Here is a 17,919-nt window from a genome sequence, read left to right on the forward strand (position 1 = left end):
CATTCAGATCAGGTCCTCAGAGGAGTGGTGTCACACGTTTTCCCAATCCCTAGCAAACACAGCTGATTAAACAAATTGCATTCTAAACTGAAGATCATGACTAGTTGAGTATTGGAGTCTGGTGTGTTAGCTGGTTCTGGGGCAAAAGTGTGACACCAATCAGGTCCCCGAGGACTAGAGTTGCCCATCCCTGGGTTAGATGGTGGTGAAACACATTTTCTTTGTGAACGAATGTGCAATGCACTTTCCAAACTGTGAAAGGCAGCAATACGCAACATATTGTCTGGTCTGCCGGAAAGAAACACGAAGAAGAGGCGCAGTTTACCCACACAACAAGCAGCCCAGGGCATTTACACAACCCACTGTGTATTTTCGTGTTACTTCCTTGTTCTGTCTTATCTTTCGTATTTTTCTGGAGAGAAATGTGTAGACAGCGGTAAAACATTTTTGATTCGGCTACTTATCAATGCGAGCGACACATACGTCTAATAACTGTTTTCTTTAGATCCCCGCCTTGCGGTTACTGATTCGTCAAGACCCGCTGAGGCGATCAGGAGCTGTTGGACTTCTTCACCCCAGTACTTCTCGTCGATGGCAGACTCCCGAGAAAGAAGGAAAACCGGCGAAGATGAGCCTCAGGGTGCAGTCGGGGGTGAAGGTAAATATTAATATGCGCTTGATACTTTGAAAGATCGTCACCTGAAGTTTTTATCTAAAATATTGTAAACTAACACAATGTATAGGGTCCCGTCAGAATCCTTGGTTGCGGTCGAAGTTAGACTTAGTTTTTCCCTGATCTTTTAACATGTAGGACTAATTAGCGAAATGGTGAAAACAGTCTTAGTGAGGTTGGCTATTTCAACATGAAAAAATCTAGCACAAAAAATCTAGAACTATTTTGGGCTACACACTTTGAGCTTGGAAGGCCATAGGAATGTCCTCTGACGTCACTTCACTGTATCAAATGTGAAACAAAAAGTGTAATACTTGGTCAAATCAACATCATAAGGTCGTAAAGTCGAACTCTAGAAAGAGGCCTGAGTCCCCGAGTTGGAATTCCGAGTTGGATGACTGTTCAAATCGATTATTCCCAATCGGAGATCGTTTTTTTCCGAGTTCCCAGTTGTTTTGAACGCACTGAAGTTGGAAGTTAGAGATTTCCGAGTTCCCGAGCTTCCAGTTGTTTTGAACGCGGCATAACTCAGCCCCCAGGTGAAGTGGCATACAAAGTCTACATCATAAAGGAAACATGCAGGTCCTGGGAGAGAGAAAAAGTCTCTGCCAATTGAATTGGAGCACAATGCGTGATTAACACATCTATCTTATCACTACAATAAACTGCAATGTCATTAAACATGAATAAAAACATAAAATCACTAACAACTTCTTTGTAACAGATGTCATCGACGACAGAATTATGGAACAAGGAGCTGTTGTTTTAAGAGGGTAAATAAACTTAGCACTACCATTAGTATCCATCCTGATGATCGCATTATCCATTTTCACCAAATATTTGTACATTTTTATCCATGAAGGTATGTCATCGAGAGGGTCAGTGCAGAAAACCCAGAGAGGCGTTTGGCTCCAGAGGACCTTGGTGGCAGACCCAACGAACAAGAGGACCACCAAGTCAAAGACGTGGTACACCAGCTGCTGCTGATCGCTGATGACCTGAACAGAAATGCTGAGCTACAACAGTATGACATGATTTTCTTCTGAGTTAGCATATTAGATACAGTGCCTTCAGAAAGTATTCAAACCTCTTGACTTATTCAAAATGTTGTGTTTCAGTCTGAATTCAAAATGGGTTAAATTGTTGTTTTTCTCACCCATCTCCACACAATATCCCACTTGACAAAAGTGTTTATTTTTATGTTTGCAAATTGATTGAAAATGAAATACAGAAATAGCTCATTTACATAACTATTCACACCCCTGAGTCAATACTTTGTACAATCACCTTTGGCAGCGATTACAGCTGTGAGTCTCTCTTGGTAAGTCACAAAGCGCTTTCCACACCTGGACATTTCCCCTTAATTATTTTCAAAATTCTTCAAGCTCTGTCAAATTGGTTGTTGATCATTGCTAGACAGCCATTTTCAGGCCTTGCCGTAGATTTAAGTCAAAACTGTACCTCGGCCACTCAGGAACATTCACTGTCTTCTTGGTAAGCAGCTCTAGGTGTTTTAGGTTATTGTCCTGCTGAAAGGTGTATTCATCTCACAGTGTCTGGTAGAAAGTAGACTGAACCAGGTTTTCCTCTAGGATTTTGCCTGTGCTTAGCTCTATTCCATTTCTGTTTCATCCTGACAAACTCCCCAGTCCTTAACGATTACAAGCATACCCATAACATGATGCAGCCACAACTATGCTTGGAAATATGGAGAGACGTACTCAGTAACGTGGCGTATTGGATTTGCCTTAAAAATAACACCTTGTATTCAGGACAAAAAGTTAATTGATTCGCCACATTTGTTGCAGTATTACTTTAGTCCCTTGTTGAAAACAGGATGCATATTTTGGAATATTTTTATTCTGTACAGGCTTCCTCTTCCAAAGTCACCATTGGCCTCATGGTGAAATCCCTGAGTGGTTTCCTTCCTCTCCGGTAACTGAGTTGGGAAGGACGCCTGTATATTTGTAGTGTCTGGGTGTATTGATACACCATCCAAAGTGTAATTAATAACTTCACCATGCTCAAAGGGATATTCAATGTCTTGTTTAGTTTTTTACCCATCTACTCTTCTTTGCGACGCATTGGAAAACCTCCCTGGTCTTTGTGGTTGAATCCGTGTTTGAAATTCACTGCTCCACTGCGGGACCTTACAATTATCTGTGCGTGTGGGGTACAGAGATGAGGTAGTTATTCAAAAATTATGTTAAACACTCTTATTCCACACAGAGTGAGTTCATGCAACTTCTTATGTAACTTGTTAAGAAAATGTATACTCCTGAACTTAAAGTATTTAGGCTTCCTATAACAAAGGGGTGAATACTTACGGACTCATGACATCAGCTTTTCATTTTTAATTAATTTGTAAACATAAAAAAACAGAAAACATAATTCTACTTTGACTATGGGATATTGTGTGTAGGCCAGTGACCAAAAAAATCTCAATTTAATCCATTTTAAATTCACACTGTAATGCAACAAAATGTGGAATTAGAGGTGTGAATATTTTCTGAAGGTACTGTATTTGGCTGGTCTATGTGATGGTGATGGTTTTATGTACTAGTTTACTCAAGCAACAAAGAATATAAGCCTGGATGTGAACACAAATGAGTATATTCCCATATCCTATTGTAGTGGTTTGGCAAAGTGTCATCAAATGTAGAACTGTATTATTTTATCATTGTTTCATTTCCTTGACAACAAGAAACATGGAAAGAGAAACTCTCTTACTTTTCCTCAGTTTCTAATTATTTGTGTCTCCTTCCTCTGACAGCCTAATAAGCACAGTCCAGGTGAACTGTGCCCAGGATGTGTTCTTCTCAGTGGCCAGGGAAATCTTTGCAGATGGTATCAACTGGGGCAGAGTGGTCACCCTGTTTCACTTGGCCTACAAGCTTATTTACAAGGTAACACGTGGAATCGGCCTGTTACTGAATATGAAATCATTGAAACTTACAAATGTCAAGTTTTTAAAAGCCAGCAGCGTACCACCCTGCATCCCACTGCTGGCTTGCTTCTAAAGCTAAGCAGGGTTGGTCCTGGTTTGTCCCTGGATGGGAGACCCAATGCTGCTGGAAGTGGTGTTGGAGGGCCAGTAGGAGGCACTCTTTACTCTGGTCTAAAAAAAAATATCCCAATGCAGTGATTGGGGACACTGTTCTGTGTAGGGTGCCGTCTTTCAGCTGGGACGTTAAACGGGTGTCCTGACTCTCTCTGGTAACTAAAGATCCCATGGCACTTAACCCCGGTGTCCTGGCTAAATTGCCAACCTGGCCTTCATACCATCATGGTCACCTAATCATCCCCAGTTTACAATTGGCTCATTCATTCCCATTTAACTATTCCCCAGGTCGTTGCTGTAAATTAGAATGTGTTCTCAGTCAACTTACCTGGTTAAATTAAAAAATGAATCAAATAAAGCAGAATGAATCTCCCCTCACACTATATGTATATTTGTTATCCCCCTTTCCAAGGCACTGACACAGAACCACTTAGAAATCATCAAGAAGGTTATTAGCTGGGTATTACAGTTCATCAGGGAAAATGTCTCCGCTTGGATCCGACAGCAAGGAGGATGGGTGAGTACCCTGCTGGAGTATGCCAACATGCCCACCCTTGAAGACTCCACTGCCAGATGTACAACGAGACTATATTTTACTTCAAAATACCACAAGAGCAGAGACGCTATCACAATCAGTACATACATGCAGTAAAGAGATCAATTGAAAACAGACTGTGGGGGGATAGAGGACTGACGTCGTCAGTGGTGCCCATAATTTTTTTTTTTTTTAAAGCTGATCTAACAAAGTGGATATTTGTCACATTTGTCATAATGTATGTGTTCGAGAAGGCCCACAATGTGCTTACTAAAATCTGATTTGGTGCATAATATTTAATGTCCTTTTTGGGTTTAGAAAATATGTCTGCTAAATGTCAACCACCGTTTGGAAAAGCTGAAAGCGTAGCTAGCCATATGGCAATTAGTGGTGGTGTTTTTAAGTGTAATGCAGTTGATTGGTAAAGATGACGTGAACATGTATTTGCGGGTGACATCCATAAAAGCGTTGTACCATTTTTTTATTTATTTTTTACACCGACATGGTGTCAAATACAGAAATTAACAATAGCTTAAATGTAGGCTAATTTTGATGGGCGGTATTGAGGAGATTCTGGATCTATCCCCCACAGCGTTTCCATGGCCTGTCCATTATTTTGGACAAACTCTTAACTGATCTATGGGGCGGCAGGGTAGCCTAGTGGTTAGAGCGTTGGGCTAGTAACCGAAAGGTTGCCAGTTTGAATCCCCGAGCTGACTAGGTCCAAATCTGTCGTTCTGCCCCTGAACAAGGCAGTTAACCCACTGTTCCTAGGCCGTCATTGAAAATAAGAATTTGTTCTTAACTGACTTGCCTAGTTAAATAAAGGTAAAAAAATTTACATGTAAACGATGCTAGTTGATAAGTTCTTGTACATACTACGTATGGTGACTCACGCATGCATATCAAGAGGAGGAAATGCTCACTCCTACTCAAATACGACCATGCACATATATGTACTCAATGGCCAATGCAGGCAGACCGTTCCGATGTGGGCAACACCGAGTTCAACTACCTGTGCCACAGTACTGTCAGTTCATAAAGCTACGTTTGTTTGATGATGAGTAACCTTGCCTCACACCTATAGATCCCAGAACTAGCACTAAGGCTTTAGCTCAGCAGGCTGAATGGTATCGAGTCCAGCCTATGACTACGGTTTGTACGGACAACACTGTTGTGTGATTGACTTTCTTTTTGCTTGCAGGAGGCGGCTGTTAGCACCGTGTCACATTGGCGTACTGTGTCGCTTGTGGCTGCAGTGGCTTTCGTGACGGCCATGGTTTACTGGAGGAAAACACGCTGACGTCGTCTTAGGAAGTGCCCTTGGTGAAATCAAAGTGCCCTTAAAATGTGGACAGTTCTCTAGGAAGACAGGTTAATGTGCTATGTCCTGTGCAGTTGATTTGACTTTGGGGGGTGACCTAGTAATCTCGTTGTTTTTTATATGTGTGTATATATATAATGAATTGATCTGAAAAGGGAGAGTCAGAGGCTTTTTGGTACAGTACTCCACACTGAGCAAGTATTTATTAGTACCAATGTGAAATGGAATTTTTCAAAAATATTTTTCTATTGCTCATAAAAGAACCTTGTAAGGTGTTTTATTGAACGATGTTTTATTGAATCCCCAATCTTCTATTGATTTGGAATTCAAAGTAAACCACTACTATTTTTTTCACAGCTCTAAATATGTATTATTTCTATGTATCTGAATGGACCAAATGTCTTTTAAATCGTGGCAAACATGCACACATGTTTAATAAAAATACCTTTGCGAAAGCAAAGTAATATTGCATTTTTTTATTTACTTTTAAGTGTTTGCTGGTTAACTCCACTTCCTGAGTAAACTTTAGTTTGGGGACCATACTAACTCTATCATGGTTTGACCAGGTCCCTCTTTAACTAATATGTTTTATGACACAAGTTTAGGTTATTTCTCCTTAAACCTGAAAGAATTGCACAATCCCAAGGGTGGGCAATCTTACCCACCAAAGGCTGGTGTGGGTGCAAGCTTTTGTTCCAGCCTAGAGGTAACACCCGATTCCACTAATCAATCTTGCATAATAATAGTACTGCATAGTACATGCAGTACTATGCTTAAACCTCAAGATGTCGTAGTACTCTTTTGAGAAATATGTTGGCGTATTATAAACAAAATTGGAATTGTACATAGTCTAAACTATTTCACAAACTAAATTTAGTCTGCGATATAAATGATAGAAGCCTTTCACCCAATCCTTTCTTACTTCTTATATCCAAGGCCATGATGACCATTGTGGATATTTCTTATTCTAACAAGTTTACCTGAGCTGTAAACCCAGACACTAAAAGCAAATTGATGTTCGGGTGCGATTACAGATTTTTTACCCCCATAATTTTCCCACCTCATGATTTATTGTATTAATATTACCAGGAATATGGTATTATGTCATTGTCAAACTGGCATAATACAAGATGTATCATTAACATCACATCTGCCAACCCCAGAACTGCTGTACCTTTTCAGGATCTTGTGAGTGCCACCTACCCTGGCCGTGCCCTCGAATGTTTTGTATTCTGCTCTCTGCAGTGTTTATGCACAGTTAGTGATTCTGTTTTTAGTCCTCTACCTTTCTGACAAAATGAACTTCCTGGTTATATAGACATGATCAATGATATTACATAACAAATGCCTCACAATTAACCTTATTAGACTGCTCTGATCCCAAAAAGGAAATGATGAACATGTATTATTAATCATGTATTAATTGTCTCAGTGTAAGTGTAATGAACTATTCTCAACCAAGGGCCGGATTCAATCAAGACCGCAGGAAACGGACACTAATGAAACATTCTGTTGTTCCCTGTGCAAGGGAAGGTTTTTGTTTCATTGTGTAAACACTCACCAATAAGTGTGTAAAAAATCAGATTTTATGCCACTGGTGCAATGTGATTTTTATTCAATGCAGGTTCCCGCAGTGTGAGTCTGATTGAATTCTTCAATGGCAGTATTTTCCATTGCGTCACATTGACAGTGTCCCTTGCACGTGACGATTTGCCACTGTCTTCACCTGAGTTCTGCTTTGCCTGGCCCATCTCCAACAGACACAGCTGTGCAAATTGCACCTGTCTTAGCACAACATACAGACAAAAAAAACGTGGGGATATGATAGAGCATCCAAATGTTGCTCAGCAACACAAAGAGGAACTCCTCCACAGTGGTTACACAATGTGTGAGTCTCAGACATGTGCGTGGCATCCTCTACAAAATTCATTATTTGGGCAGTATTATTTACAAGGATGCGGCATCTAATTATTTTGAAGAATATTGGGTGTTCATGTTTTTTTCTACCTCATGATTCCTATTTTTACAATTAGGCATTGAATGTTCAACGGTAACAGGGGTCGCCGATTTCTGGGCCTGGGGAAAGATTTAACTTTAATTTACCCCTCCCTATTGGTAACGTACATTCTGAATCAAACCATAAAACGCCTGCTAGATCACATGCTCAACAGGCGTCTGGCATCTCACTCTAGTCAGCTGACATCTTTAGCCAATCTGCTGAACATGGCTGTCACTGGAAATCTCAGCCACGAGGTAAACACAGGGCTAATAACCAGTGATCCACAGGATCACAGGGATCACAGGATCACAGGGCTAATAACCAGTGATCCACACAACCTCTAAAAAGTGAAGGCAACCAAATAACACTCAGTGGTGCAGTAGATGCAGAGGAGAAACCCTGAGTGGCATCAGCCCAGTCATCACTGCGTCGTCAGAGAGGCTAACACACTGACAGTGGACTGGTCGCTGCACTTTACTAGATCTCACAAAACATCCTGCTGTACATGCGTGTTGCCATTTGTAAATGGGTGGTCGTTTACAATTTAGGTCATTTCTGTAAAATATCCTTTAATACTACATGTGAACTTTAAACCACAGTTACTCCCTCATGTGACATCAGCCCTCTCCTATGACAGATGCTTAATAGTTATCATGTGGTGATAGCTAAAGCAAATGTAAAACTTCTAAAGACTGCAATAGGTGAGGATTGCTCCATGACACTGAACAAAAGTCGGTGTGATCCGACGTGGTCCTCAGTAGCTCAGTTGGTAGTGCATGGCTCTTGCAATGCCAGGATAGCTTTGGGACCACTTAAACGTCAAAAATGTATGCACGCATGACTGTATGTCGCTTTGGATAAAGGTGTCTGCTAAATGGCATATATTATATATTATCATGGTCGCTAATGGCATCCTAATGTAAGTAAAGAAACAATAACCATTTCATGAAGTGCCGTACTTCAAGCTTCAAGGTCCCCAACTCAAAGCTTAATGGCATTGCTGTGATAGTCAAATGGGCCAATACTATTTGCATGTTTCTCTGACATTCAGAGCAGATACATATCTTAAGGGGTTATTTAGGACTACTTAGTCATCTCGGTGAGAGTCAACCACCTGTGTGTTCCCTTCTGCACCTGTTCAGACCCCAGAGTCTCCTGACCACAGTGGATGCCGGGGGGAAGAAAAACAACACTGGCATGTAGTGAGGGCAATGTACTGGAAGAAAAACAAACACAGAAAAGGAGAAAAAAGCTGAGCACATGTTTCTAATTGTATTATCAGAAAAGTTGCTTTACTATGAACAAATAGGCCAACTTTGCCTAAATTCCAACTGGACAATGTAATTAGCGCAATTCACACTGCAATAGTCTTCATGTGGACATATTACATTAAAGCAGTATCCTTGATCATCTGAATGTATAGCTAAACAACATTGAAGCAAGTTTGGCAATGGAAGTGTACATTGGGAGTAGCTAACCTCTCCATTAGCAAAAACTAAAATAGAAGGAGATTATGCAATTCAGTAACAGATAGTATTAGAGCATCATAATGAGCGTCTACATCAAAGGATGTTGGATGACTGTTGATGAGGTGTTATTTTGTGCAAAGAGAGAAGACTTTTGGTCTGAAGCCCAGTATGTGCCCTGTGTTTGTGTCACAGCACCTGGCCATTAATTTACCCTTTTTCAATGGATAAAATACTTTTTTGTGTTCAACTGTTTTTTTAATGATATTTCTCCAAACGTACACAAAGAGCGAAGTAAATTAGGTCCCACTTTAAACAAACAACAGCACCAGGCTTAATGAAGCATTCATAAACTGTTTTCTAAGGCTTATGCATCATGTAATTTATACGCTTATGTCATACTATATAGAGGGTAAGTGGATGAGACTATAAAGGGTGGCAAAGGGCTTATGTCACATTTGGAAAAGCACCAAATGTAGCACCTTTCATCACCCATTATGCTCTATGACTTATAAATGATTTGTGAGGCATATATATATATATATAGTGCTTATGAACACTTTATGAATCTACTGTAATGGACATTGGAGTTCTTGGCAGTAGAAGGACAAAAGTTTGAGAATAAAAATAGTTGCCTTCTGATGTTTCTATGTAGTTAGATTCTATCCCACCAGATGTCAGTATTCTTTGTTTGTAGCTAACTGTTCAGTATCTGCCTATTTTTTCAGAAGAGACTATTAATGTACTATGCAAGATAGCATTGTTGCAATTATAAACAAACTATTGTCACATTTAATAATAAATATTTTTTCATCACTGGAGAACACAGCTTGGGAAAAAATCTCAGCACCAATACTTGGCAGTATCTTAGTTCTCTTCTTGAGTTTTAAACTCTTTGCAACTTTTCAATACCCATCATTTTAATCTTTTTTGACTACCACTGACATTGCATGTATACCCGATAAATATTTAATCAGTGACAGTATGATGGTAGATAGATATATTATATGAAATCTTATTGTGCACACCAGGAATATATTATTATATCATTGCAAGGAGAGCATGTCCACCTGGACGGAGAAAAAAGAGACAACGCCATTGTAACAAATTTCCATGTGCGTCTTTCTGAAACATTTAGAAACACAAAAATGGTGCGCTAGATATGACAATGTGTAAATACCCCTCTTATCTTTATTAATAGGGAACCAGTGAATGGTTGTGCCACTGTTCCATGGTCACTTCAAATTCCATTCTGACAGCAAGGGCACTTAAAGCACTCTCCAGTGCTCATTCATGATCAACCTACAGCAATGTGAGGTTCAGCCAAACGCTTTTTTTTTTTAAGTTGAGCGGTTCACGGCAGTTATTCTAGACAAATTATCAACACTGAGGGATCCTTCAACTCCGATGTCGTCTAAGGAGGAACCTTTAACCCATTGTGTGCCTCTAATCCTCAACTCCCACCCCCGTGACCCCCGTTCACATCTCTGCTGCAGGGGAGGCCAACGACAGGGCAGCCAGACTCTACACTCATTAGATAAATCCTCATCACTCATTGTGATTATATTTTACGATGTAGACATGTGTACTGAGCAAGACAACACCAATAAAAACATTGTCCAAACATTATGCCCTAAAGGAAGAAAGGCATCAGACCACTGCATGGCCCAGGCTGCTGTGCAGTGCCGTTCAGCATCACCTAGTGTTTCTGTGGCAGGTTGGGTTAAAGCTTAGAGGGAGTTAATGCTCCTCCTGTGTGACCTATAATCCGCTGCTCCCTCTCTCTGGCTCTCCTGTTCAACTGAATGGAGAACTTGGGAGGTGGGTGAAAGGGAACAATTGTTATAGCTGGGGTGAACCTGCCTTTCAGACACTGTCTGTCTGCCCCTTGCCAGCTGTGCAGTTAGTGTTAGGGGATTTGTGATAATTTTCCCCACAGGGCCCTGTCCTCAACTCTGGTGAGGGAGTACTAACGGCTAGACTATGGGGAAAATGACCCCCTGCCTCTTCCAATAGGCCTCCATGGGGCTTGATGGGAGGCAACACTCTGCTCAGTGGTCTTACCCAACCCAAGGCCCCTCTTAAGGAATGCCTGAGAGAAGAGCCTTCATTGGTGATACAACTTACTTTTTAAATGAGTGTATTTACAATTTTATTTTACCTTTATTTAACTAGGCAAGTCAGTTAAGAACAAATTCTTGTTTACAATGACGGCTTACTGGGGAACAGTGGGTTAACTGCCTTGTTCAGGGGTAGAACAACAGATTTTTACCTTGTCAGCTCGGGGACTCAATCCAGCAACCTTTCGGTTACTGGCCCAACGTTCTAACCACTAGGCTACCCGCCGCCCCAAATACAACCATAATTGAATGACCTTTTCCAAAATTGTAAAACTATTGACTGCCGTATTAGAACCAATCTGTTAAATAAAGATTTTGTCTAAAATGAACTAACCTGGGAATGTAAGAGGGAAATCATTACATTATCCCAGTTTGAACATATGAATAGATGTGATGTCAGATGTCTTGTCTAGGAAAGTTGACCAATCTACCCTCTGTGACTATATAGTTTTGCTGTGATTCTCTGTTGCAGCCGGTTTGTCTGGGAAAGGTTGACTTGCATCAACCACCTCAAATAGGATAAATGTCGGTGTGGTACGGTTCTTAACACGTTGTTTCTAGTCCCCATCTATATGATCCTAGGCTCTAGATCCACCTGTCTCACATCTGGTCAGTTTCATCTCCAGTGACTGACCAGGTCAAGGACTGGCCTCTTGTCCCACAACGCCAGACTAAGATAACTTTGTTTTCCCTGGTGGTAAAATTAGTATTTATAGAAATGCCAGCTTCACACGTTAAAACACTATAGGCCTTCTGACAGGACCGGACAGGGCCTGTAAAAGCATCTGTCTTATTTATTTTAACACTGCTGGCCGTCCTGCATGCTGTCAGTCTGTCCTGCAGCAGGCAGCACACAGGACAGTTTTCAGGGTTACAGAGGGAACTTAAGGTGTCCCACAGATATTTTCTCAGCTAAGGGATCACTGGAGCTGGCATCGGACTGAGTGTAAGTATGTCATGACTGTGGTTGACATTCTAGGAGGCTCCATGAATGAGAGAGATTGATTATCGCCCCCAGACTGTGGAGTGAGCATTCGGATTTCCATGAAGAGAGGCACTAATGTTTTATTCCTCCTTATTGAACTGTTGGTCATAAAAGCAGTCACATATTTCATCACGGGATATTCATTGCTGGGATATTTATGGTGTTTAAATTTAGACAGGGCTGTGAACAAATGCCTCCCTCTGAGCACCGGCAGACAGTATATCACTGAACCCCAGCGATGGTGGCCCTCAGATCTCTGTAACAAACTGACGCTGATCCTCCCATGAACATTTGTAACATGTCAAGTCAGCAACCTAACATAAAACAACTAAAATGTCTTCAGAAAACAAGACACAGACAGTGGTACGAACATGGTAAGCTGAAGTTCTTGTGGGATCATTGGCAGCATCCCTCCTCCCCTGAGCCACCACTACCAACCAACAGCTTACTTACGTATCTGTGAGTGACAACGCTGCGTGGTTCACTGATATAATAATGTAAGCCGTGGTGATGGATTGGATTTTGTTCACCGGATATGTTTATCTTGTTGCTTTCAAAGCATCTGCCTGACCCGCTGACATGGATGAAGGTGGTACCGCGTGCACCGGCTACCACCAAATACTAACAGGTCACGACCTTGACAAGATCCGACGAGAGACTGAGAGTTCAGATCACAACCCTTACTTACCAAGGTACTAACCCCCCCAACAAAGACTCGCCGCTCAACAAAGACGACACAATTGGAAAACAGGAATGCAGGGGCTAAAAAAGGGGGGGTAAGAAACAAATCCCATTTGATGCAAAGTTGGTCAATGGCTATTTAACTCATAGCATGCTTTGAGGAGTATATGGACTGTGACTTTCAGGCCCTGTTTGCACAGAAGTGATGCACCTTTGAGAAGGCTCTGAATTGACAGCTTTTTCTCGCTCTGTGTGGTTCAGGCCAGCCCTGAGACACTCATATCACTCGGGTGTGACGGTAGAGAGAGGAGTTACACTTTGAAAACACACACAGGGTCCTCGGCCCTGGCTTTTGTTCCCGGTTGCGGTCCACTGTTCCTGCTCGTCGCAAAAAGACAATAAGGGGGCAGCCATTGGATTGGCTGCCTCCGAATCAAATAGCGAACAGCCGTCGATGCAGAACTAATCTGTGAAGAGGTCTTTCCTGTGTGATAACCACCCCTACCCTTCAACCCTCCCTCCTCAAACCAGAAACCTAATCTTTGATGGGAAATGACAAAAAAAGTAACCAGCTTTAAGCATAGCTCGATTTTTTTCATTAGTTTCGAAGGCTCCCATTTGGGATGTTCCTACTTATTTGATGTGGCAGCAATTAGTGAGAGACTTTTGTGCTCCGTGAAGATGGAGCGGCCCACTTCAATGATCACATTTATGCTCTGAATAGAAAACCAAAAACCAAAGAGGACAGATAACATGTTCACATCAAACAGCAAACCGCTTACGCTGTTACTGTTATGGCTCGCTTGTCTTTTATGATGACAAGAAGAAGTGTTACTTTTCCCATGAGAAAGCTTGTCGGTTAGCAGAGTGACATCATAGGGTCCCCATGGTCTGGGCCCACCTCCAGACAGTAGGGTGCTCCCATTTCTGTGTGCACCTAAGTCCATCACTGCCTGCTGCTTTGATTTCTCCTCGCTTTAATGGACCCATTGAGCAATAACAGCCATTAGGAGCCATGTTGGAGGCCATGCTTTCACTGGCTCAAACTGGGAGGTGATCTTTCATATAACCAAAGGCACAAGTTGCACCTCTGCCCACAATCTACAGGACACAAATTCATAAAATAGGCCAACTAACTGTGATACTTGTAACCTACATGTGAAAATGTATCTCAAACTCCGCATCTTTTGACTGATACTTGATGACCAAAAATGTAATATTAAGTATCCATATTATATCAAAGCTTCCTAACTCCTATTTAGCTGGTGTAAGTCTCTAAAAACGTGACAGTAGTTGCTTTCCGTGAGTTATGTTAAAAAACATCCCAGTTGTTCAATCACTCTGGATCCCATTACAGCCACAGAGGCACATGCTGAAAGATTAATTTGGCTCCTGGGAATTCACAACACACAGAACATGTTCCCTGTCTTTGTTTTAGCTGTCAGACGTGTGTATTCTCTTACCACTGGGTGCTCTGCTCATTGTAAAAGTGATTTGTTAATGGACACACAATGTAATAGCTGGTGATTATGAGAGTGATCGATGTTGGTGTAATAAGAAAGTATTCACACCCCTTGACTTTTTTCACATTTTGTTGTGTTGCAGCCTGAATTTAAAATGTATTAAATCAAAAATGTTGGGTCACTGGCCTACACAGAATACCCTATAATGTCAAAGTACAATTGTTTTTCAAAATTGTTACAAATGAATTAACAATGAAAAGCTGAGAGTCTAGAAGTAAGTATTCAACCCCTCTGTTATGGCAAGCCTAAATAAGTTCAGGAGTAAAAATTTGCACAACAAGTCCCATAATAAGTTTAACATGATTTTGGAAGGACCACCTCATCTCTGTAGCCTATACATGCAATTATCTGTATGTTCCCTCAGTCGAGCAGTGAATTTCAAACACAGATTCAACCACAAAGACCAGGGAGGTTTTCCAATGCCTACCTATTGATAGATAGGGGAAAAATGAAAAAAGCAGAAATTGAATATCTCTTTGAGCGTGGTGAAGTTTTTAATTACACTTTGGATGGTGTAAGAATACACCCAGTCAATACAAAGATACAGGCGTCCTTCCTAACTCAGTTTCCTGAGAGGAAGGAAACCGCTCAGGGATTTCACCAAGAGGCCAATGGTGACTTTAAAACAGTTACAGGGTTTAATGGCTGTGATAGGAGAAAAGTGAGGATGGATCAATAACATGAGAGTTATTTCACAATACTAACCTAATTGACATAGTGAAAGGAAGGAAGCCTGTACAGAATAAAAAATATTACAAAACGTGTAACCTGCTTGCAATAAGGCACTAAAGTAATACTGCAAAAAATGTGGTAAAGCAATTCACTTTTTGTCCTGAATACAAAGTGTTATATTTGGGGCAAATCCAATACAACACATTACTGAGTACCACTCTAGATATTTTCAAGCATGATGGCTGCATCATGTTGGGGTATGCTTGTAATCGTTAAGGACCGGGGAGTTTTTCAGGATAGGAAATAAATGGAATGGAGCTAAACACAAGCAAAATCTTAGAGGAAAACTTGGTTCAGTCTGCTTTCCACCAGACACTGGGAGACAAATTCACCTTTCAGCAGGCCAATAACCTAAAACACAAGGCCAAATCTACACTGGAGTTGCTTACCAAGAAGACAGTGAATGTTCCTGAGTGGCCGAATTACAGTTTTGACATAAATCTACTTGAAAATTGATGGCAAGACCGGCAAATTGTTGCCGATCAATGATCAACACCCAATTTGACAGAGCTAGAAGAATTTTGAAAAGAATAATGGGCAAATGTTGCACAATCCAGATGTGCAAACCTTTTAGAGACTTACCCAGAAAGACTGACACCTGTAATCACTGCCAAAGGTGATTCTACAAACTCGGGGTGTGTATACTTATGAAAATTAGATTTTTCTGTATTTCATTTTCACTACATTTGCAAAAATCTCTAAAAACATGTTTTCACTTTGTCATTATGGGATATTGTGTGTAGATGGGTGAGAAAAAAAAGAGCTTCCATTTTGAATTCAGGCTGTAACACAAGTCAAGTGGTATGAATACTTTCTGAAGGCACTTGTAGCTCTAACAACACTATTTACAATGTTATTGTTGACAGAGAACATTATCACTGCTTCAGAACCAGTATAATTTACAATAGTAGGCATTCCTTTTTTTGGAATTTATTAGCATCTACTGTGCATAATACCTCGAAGTCTGATGAATGTCCTTGCATGGTTTTCATGAAACTGCCTGGTGATTTGTACAAACTAAGTAGATTTTTCACATGGATGGAGAAGGATTAGTTTGAACCATTTCATATGGATGTTTAGAGTATAACAGCAAACACCTCAAAGGCCCATTGCAGCCGGTTTTATATCAATATCAAATAATGTCTCGGTAACAATTAAGTACCTTACTGTTTTCCATTAAATGGAAAATTAAGTACCTTATGTTTTCCATTTGTTTTCCATTAAAATTGACAAAAATATACAGTACCAGTCAAAAGTTTGGATGCACCTGCTCATTCAAGTGGTTTTCTTTCTTTTTACTATTTTCTACATTGTATAATAATAGTGAAGACATCAAAATTATGAAATAACACATATGGAAACATGTAGTAACCAAAAAAGAGCTAAACAAATCTAAATATATTTTATATTTGAGATTCTTCAAATAGCCACCCTGCCTTGGTGACAGTTTTGCACACTCTTGGCATTCTCTCAGCCAGCTTAATGAGGTAGTCACCTGGGATGCATTTCAATTAACAGGTGTGCCTTGTTAAAAGTTCATTTGTGGAATTTCTTTCCTTAATGCGTTTGAGTCAATCAGTTGTGTTGTGACAAGTTGGGGTGGTATACAGAAGATAGCCCTATTTGGTAAAATACCAAGTACATATTATGGCAAGAACAGCTCAAATATATTTTTTATTTAACTAGGCAAGTTAGTTAAGAACAAATTCTTATTTACAATGACAGCCTACCCTGGACAACACTGGGCCAATTGTGTGCCACCCACAGCTAGATGTGATACCGCCTGGATTTGAACCAGGGACTGTAATGACACCTCTCACACTGAGATGCAGTGCCTTAGACCGCTTTGCCACTTGGGAGCCCAAATAAGCAAAGAGAAATGACAGGCCATCATTACTTTCAGACATGAAGGTCAGTCAATCCAGAAAATGCTCAGTCGCAAAAAACATCAAGCGCTAAGATGAAACTGGCTCTCAAGAAGACTGCCACAGGAAAGGAAGACCCAGAGTTACCTCTGCTGCAGAGAATAAGTTCATCAGAGTTACCAGCCTCAGAAATTTCAGCCAAAATAAAGTTCAAGTAACAGATACATCTCAACATCAACTGTTCAGAAGAGACTGCATGAATCAGGCCTTCATGGTTCAATTGCTGCAAAGAAACCACTACTATAGGACACCAATAAGAAGAAGAGACTTACTTGGGCCAAGAAACACGAGCAATCGACATTAGACCAGTGGTCTGATGAGTCCAAATGTGAGATATTTTGTTCCAACCGCTGTGTCTTTGTGAGATGCAGAGTAGGTGAACGGATGATCTCTACATGTGTGGTTCCCACCGTGAAGCATGGAGGAGGAGGTGTGATGGTTTGGGGGTGCTTTGCTGGTGACACTGTCTGTGATTTATTTAGAATTCAAGGCACACTTACCCAGCATGACTACCACAGCATTCTGCAGTGATTTGCCATCACATCTGGTTTGCACTTAGTGGGACTATCATTTGTTTTTCAACATGATATAGCCCCAACACACCTCCAGGCTGTGTAAGGGCTATTTGACCAAGAAGGAGAGTGATGGAGTGCTGCATCAGATGACCTGGCGTCCACAATCACCCGACCTCAATCCAATTGAGATATTTTGGACCGCAGATTTAGAAAATAGTACAAATAAAGAAAAACCCTAAGTTGTGACCGAACTTTTGACTGGTACTGTATTTTTAGTAGGCAAGCCAAAACGCCCACCCATGCAAACAGGCTGATTGCTGTGTAGATTGTACTTATTTATTTTCACATTTTTACAGCGTTAGTTTCATCAGCTGTTGTAC

The 17,919-nt window shown here is 40.8% G+C and overlaps 1 protein-coding gene across 1 annotated transcript; it reads left to right on the forward strand.

Annotated features, from left to right (window-relative positions):
• Positions 1 to 288: 288 nt before the first annotated feature.
• Positions 289 to 6,062, forward strand: LOC106561972 (apoptosis regulator BAX). The gene is made up of 6 exons (XM_014126469.2): positions 289 to 658; positions 1,398 to 1,446; positions 1,536 to 1,697; positions 3,447 to 3,579; positions 4,147 to 4,251; positions 5,474 to 6,062. The coding sequence occupies exons 1-6, from the start codon at positions 592 to 594 to the stop codon at positions 5,570 to 5,572; spliced, it is 615 nt and encodes a 204-aa protein (XP_013981944.1). The 5' UTR covers positions 289 to 591; the 3' UTR covers positions 5,573 to 6,062.
• Positions 6,063 to 17,919: the final 11,857 nt, after the last annotated feature.

The sequence above is a fragment of the Salmo salar genome, chromosome ssa11 (assembly GCF_905237065.1).
Source record: "Salmo salar chromosome ssa11, Ssal_v3.1, whole genome shotgun sequence".
NCBI lineage: Eukaryota > Metazoa > Chordata > Actinopteri > Salmoniformes > Salmonidae > Salmo > Salmo salar.

Excerpts from the sequence above, each read along its gene's own strand:
- LOC106561972 (XM_014126469.2), top strand. The coding sequence starts at position 592 with ATGGCAGACTCCCGAGAAAGAAGGAAAACCGGCGAAGATGAGCCTCAG. Across the intron at positions 659-1,397 it reads GGGTGCAGTCGGGGGTGAAG|ATGTCATCGACGACAGAATT; the intron begins GTAAATATTAAT and ends TCTTTGTAACAG. Across the intron at positions 1,447-1,535 it reads GGAGCTGTTGTTTTAAGAGG|GTATGTCATCGAGAGGGTCA; the intron begins GTAAATAAACTT and ends TTATCCATGAAG.